This window comes from Halyomorpha halys, unplaced genomic scaffold, assembly GCF_000696795.3.
Source record: "Halyomorpha halys isolate HHAL.00 unplaced genomic scaffold, Hhal_1.1 Scaffold953.1, whole genome shotgun sequence".
Lineage (NCBI taxonomy): Eukaryota > Metazoa > Arthropoda > Insecta > Hemiptera > Pentatomidae > Halyomorpha > Halyomorpha halys.
In genome coordinates this window covers 239,397-245,266 of record NW_027110139.1, presented here as the reverse complement: position 1 = coordinate 245,266, position 5,870 = coordinate 239,397, and the positions used below count along the sequence as shown (strand labels likewise).

Sequence of the window (5,870 nt, the reverse complement as noted above, 5' to 3'; positions counted from 1 at the left end):
TTAATAATTTTAAAAAATAAAAACTGTAGCGTGCATGCTTCTGACAGTCAAAAAAAAATTATATTTATTTATACTATTGTAAATATATAAAACGTAAAAACGCACTCCTACCTTGGTGTTTTTACTTAAGAATTTTTTTTTTAATTTTCCTACATATTTCGTTCTATTAGACTATTTATGAAATCTAAATCTGGAAATTCAATAATAAAACAAAAATAAGTGAATAAAAAATAATATTCAAGTAATTAAAAATGCGGTGTTCCTCGACAACTTTGTGCCTTGGGAAACAATGAGGATAATATTAACAAAACCATAAGATTCTTTACACTGATATGAGCCTGATTTCCATACTATAAATTATCCTTATTATCATAAAATACCACATTCATTATCATCAGCCATTAATTATCTTAAACTATCATAATCAATATAATCTCAGCGACTTGAGAGACTTACAAAGTCCATAACCAAATTTTTTTTAGTTAGGACAATGATAAAAATCTTTAGTTTTTTCCACTTAAATTCAAACAAGAACAAAAAAATCAGTCCCTATTGGAAGAAGATAACTGACCGTGTAAAGTATACTGTAGAAAAGTAGTCCGGGTGGCGGTCAATACAGGTAACAAAATAGTAAAAGAAAACTATTTATTGTTCGATCTGACATGTACACCCGTCTATATTTATTTGTTATTTTTATTAATATTCTTAATGTTTCCTTTTACTTGCTACTATACCTCATCTTAACCATATTTATAACTAGTTCTAACGAATATGTTTCTACAATTTATTACTCTAGTTCTGTATTTAAAGTTTTATCACATCTGTATCTATTAGTAACTAATTTCTAGTCCTCCTATATTTATTCTTCCTTCAATTATTATTATTATTATTTATTTTATATATTTTATAAGCAAAACAAAAAATTATTTATTTTATTTTCGTATTTTCTCTGTAAATTAGAGAAATACTTTATTTATCTATGCTGCCTAAATACATCAGGTTGCTATCTCACACAGCATACTTATCAATCCGTAATCGGACATATATAAATTACATATACATGGTATAATAAGATATGAAGAGATATAATAATAAGATATAATAAACAATTTTTTTTTCACTACAGTTTCCTTTTACAATCAATTTCGGTCTATACACCAAATACAAATGTTTCAATTCGTTCCCTTTTTTTTCCTTCTCACTTCTGCTCCTTCAATTTCACCATTTCAAATTTTTTAGTTCACCCGATCAACTAATTCGCTCTCCGGAATTCACCCTCCTAGATCCTCTTCAGTGACCCGCTAAACAAATGCAATATTAGACGGCAATGTGAGATCAGACCATCATTCATAGTCACAGCAGTAGATCATTTTACCAAAAACAAACAAATAGATACATTTTACGAGAATAAGGCTAACACATAGATTCAAAGGAAAATATAATAAAAAGCCGGTTACAGGAAACACTTTATTGGATAAATAAGTTTTAAAAAAACAAAAAACAATAGTACTAATAAAATAATATAATTTAATGAATAAATACGTTAAAACACACAAATAGAGAGGTCAACATATTAAAATAAATAAATAAAACAAAGAATAATCTCCGAGCTATTTCCCATGCAGGTGATGGTGTATGATCCCCAGGGAGTCCAAAATAATATTTTATTGTTTTGTCAACTCTTACAATGTTTGTATCTTGTTTTTCATTTAGCCCTGAGAAAGCCCTGCAAAGTTGGGCGAAACGTTAGTTAACAATAAATACAATATTTTTCTTTTACTATTTTAATACCTTTATAGACCGCCACCCGGACTATCTTCCAAAATTAATCAGTCCCGTAAATGCTTAAAAAGTTTCTGTGAGAACTGAGTGATTCTCGACTTTACTCTGTATTCTTTGTAGACTCGGTGTTCAGCACCATACTCCAGTCACCTATTATTTCCTCTGGTAAGTCTCGGGAGCATTGGCGGATCCCATGGGAGGGGGGTACAGGAAGCTGTCAAATTACGGGCACTCTTGAACTCCTTTTTTTCGTTTGAAAATTCTTTATTCCGGAAGAAAAATAACTATTTGCCTTGTGCGAATAATTAAATTCATATATATAAGACTCAGTCGCCGACATGTAATATAATGAGGAAAAAAAGTATATGTAGGAATAAATTTAATAATAAGAGATGCCTTTATTTTCAAAAGTAGCAATAAACGAGTCCTTGTCAGGGTAAAAAGTAATGATTGTGTACAATATATTTAATTTCAAATCATTAAAAACGTAGATAATAACTTTGTCAGTTATTGTCATTTTTTATCTTTGCATCACAAAACCTCTATGAAAACAATGCAATAAGTGAAGACATACCATCGTTTACTTTCTAATTATATAAGTCTTTAAACAAGCAAAATAAAAGTGTACGAGTACGTTTCTTGTAATTACAATTAGGAACATTGAATTAAATTGTCAGGCATTTTACTTTGTATTTTTACTTAATGTTGGTCCGATGTTTAGGGTTATTTTTTCTTTTTGTAGGAAATTTAATAAATAATAATATACACAGAGTGTTTCAGGGTTAAGTGGCCAAACTGAAAATATGAACTAAGGGTCTCAAAACAAGAAAAAATTTCCTCTAAAGGTATGTCCACAGACGCTTTTTTTAGGAGATTCACATCGAAAGATTTTCATTGTTATGAATTATTTACGTTATATGAAATAAATAACTATTTTATTAATTAAATTTAAACATGAGAAAAAAAAACATAACATAAGATTCATATTAAATGTTGTTCAAACTGAAGATATGTTCGTAAACGCTTTGTTTAGGAGATAGATTACACAGAATACTAATATGGCCTTTTATCCATGACTGTATAATAACTATTGGCAACATAAGGATAAATACTATTTGGAATTAGCACTGGGAACTGCCAATAACATTTATCAGTTTGTAAGAGGCTTTCGCAGAGTACTCATCATTATGCCTTCAATTTATACTAATGGTAAATAAGCCGATTTTTTGTTTGTGTACAATTTTTGCAATGCTAACGCTAATGCTGCCCGTCGTGAATATGCCAGGCGATTTCCAAATAGAAGATTATCAAACAAGTCTATCTTCAGCCCCACGTTTCAGCGTCTTAGAGAAACTGGTACATTTGCTATTATACCACGTGCCGATGGTATTTTTGCTCCTTTATGAAATGAAGAAAGGAGTGCGACCATATTGCAATATTTTGATGATAAACCACCTGGCAGTGTACGAAGAGCATATCATTATCAACGGGTAAACAATTTACTACCCCAAGATTTTCGGCAAAGAAGACATTTTTCAGATTGTTACTAAATCAAGTTGAGCGTAATCCACAATTTTTAGGAAACATTTTCTGGACAGATGAAGCTACCTTTACAAGAAGAGGCATCTTCAATTAAAAAAAAGAATCACCTCTGGTCACAGGAAAATCCCCATGTAATTCGTGAGCATCATTTTCAGCACCAGTTTCAGTGTAATGTATGGTTGGGGATGATAGACAATATTTTAATACAAAATTTTATCTCGACTCAATGCAGGTACATTTCTGGAATTTCTTAATAATGATTATTATGATTTAGTTGAACGAATTCCTCAACAACTGGGACATGTGTCTTCAATTTGATGGTTGTACTGCACATTATGGAAGAGGTCCACGACAATGGCTAAATGTTAATTATCCCATCAATGAATTGGCCTTACAGGATCTGACACCACAGGATTTTTTTGTTTGGGGTGACATTAAACAAGAAGTCTATGCATGGCCGGTCAATGATCTTAAATCCTTACGAAGAAGGATAATTGAATCTTGTGAAACAATAACACTCATCCAGTGCCGTTCTGCCACTGCTGCTGATGAAGAAAGAAAGCCTGTTTTAATGCTCTAGGAAATCACTTTTAACAGCATTTAATATGAAATTAATGTTTAAATTTAATTAATAAAGTAGTTGTAACAAATAAATACATTTTATTTATTTCATATAACGTAAATAATTCATAACAATGAAAATATTTAGGTATGAATATTTCCTAAACATAGCATTTGCGGACATGCCTTCAGAGGATATTGTTTTATTATTTCGAGGTCCTTATTTCATATTTTCAGTTTGGCCACTTGACCCTGAAACACCCTGCATACATATACAGTAAAAAAAGCAATGAAAAGACAGAATAACGACACACAGGACTACCGAATAACATTGTTTTATTCTTGGTCTTAATGCTCTTTATTCACATTAGGATTGTTTATTTACATAGGTAGGACTGGTCGTATCGTAACTTATTTACATACATACATTTATTTAATAAGATGCTACAAGGGTGGTTGTTAAATTTTTTTTTAATATAGTACCTAAAAAAGTCTGCCTGTCAAAATTATTACTTATATGTGTTGAAGATGCGTCTTAGTCACTAAGCTCATTTCAAGTTTATTTCAAAACTAATTCCGTCAAAAGAGAAGAAACCATAGGAAGGTGGAATGGATAAATTTTCGTTTTGGAAGTAAACCACTAAGCTCTGCAAGTAGGGGACGTTGGGAAAAATCAACCAGTAAGGCAAAAAAATAACAAATACCACCAAAATCTCATTAAATGTTTAATTACAGTTATTGTTATACTTATTCTTATTAATTTGTTTATTTCTATTTTACAGACAAGAAACAGGAGACAAGACACTTCTGGTAAGTCTATTTCTTTTATTTTCTGTAGTAATATGTACTCTGCCAATTATTAATTTCTGAACTTCCTAAGTATTGAGAATTTTTAGTCCTTAAGTATATTTTATATTATATATCACTTAGGTAGGTATTAAGGCCAAAAAGATAAAAGTTCTGATAAGCTACGTTTTTAGCTATCCACTTTTCTAAGGCGGGTGAGGGATCCAGAAACTGCATTTATTTTATATTTATGTATTTATAATATGTAATAAACTATATATTTCTATCGGTTCTTTTTGAGAATCGACCTAATGGAAATTGTACCGTATATATATTTTAATCTAAAGCTAGATATTACAGACCCCTTGTTGTGATATGCCATATATAATTGATTATACTCAAATATTGGATTTCTTCTTAAAAGGCATCGTGTATACCAACACTACTTGTATTAATTATGAGAGATAGTTGACCGTGGATGATAAATGAGGAGAAGATGGTTGGGGGTGCGGTCAATGAAACACAAATAAGTTAGTCATACTTATTTGTGTTTCATTGACCGCACCCCCAACCATCTTCTCCTCACTACTTGTATTATTTCAAATGTTACTTTCAGTTGGATAACTTATTAATTTCTGAACTCAGTAAGTTAATTCAGAAACTGTATGATTGTAAAATACATAACATTGAAATTTTACTACACAAGAAAATAGAATGATATTTTTTCCCCTTTATTTAATTTATTTATTTAATACCAGATTAGCCTCGTGGGCCTTACATGGTTGATATAACAGTTACATTTTTTTTTTTAAACAATTGATTATAGGGGAGTATAGTCTCGTACAAAAGATACCTCTAGATAAATATTGAAAATAAAAAAAAAATAAGATAAAATAAATAGTTAATAATAATAATTCTTAATAATAGAAAAAAGTAAATAACGACATTCATAGACATAACAATTGCCCTCAAATGGAAAAAAAAAGTAATTTAAAAAAAGGACGAAGAGAAAAAAATAAAACAAAATAAAAGTTATGTCAATAATAGAATTGATAACTATAGATTTTATAACCTGCAGCATCCTGGGCTTCACCGTTCAATAATCTTAGATTTATTTATTGATAGATATTACAATCTGCCACACAGTTGTGGGCAATAGGTAATATTGATAAATGATCACATACATACTAAAATAAAAA

The 5,870-nt window shown here is 30.0% G+C and overlaps 1 protein-coding gene across 2 annotated transcripts in view; it reads left to right on the top strand.

The window, feature by feature from the left end:
* Positions 1-5,870, top strand: part of LOC106687377 (MAM and LDL-receptor class A domain-containing protein 1) — a 39,876-nt gene that overhangs the window by 2,867 nt on the left and 31,139 nt on the right. For both annotated transcript variants that reach the window (XM_067048267.1, XM_067048266.1), the window contains exon 2: positions 4,668-4,695. In XM_067048267.1, the coding sequence (XP_066904368.1) occupies positions 4,668-4,695 (28 nt within the window). The remainder of the gene's footprint in view (positions 1-4,667; positions 4,696-5,870) is intronic.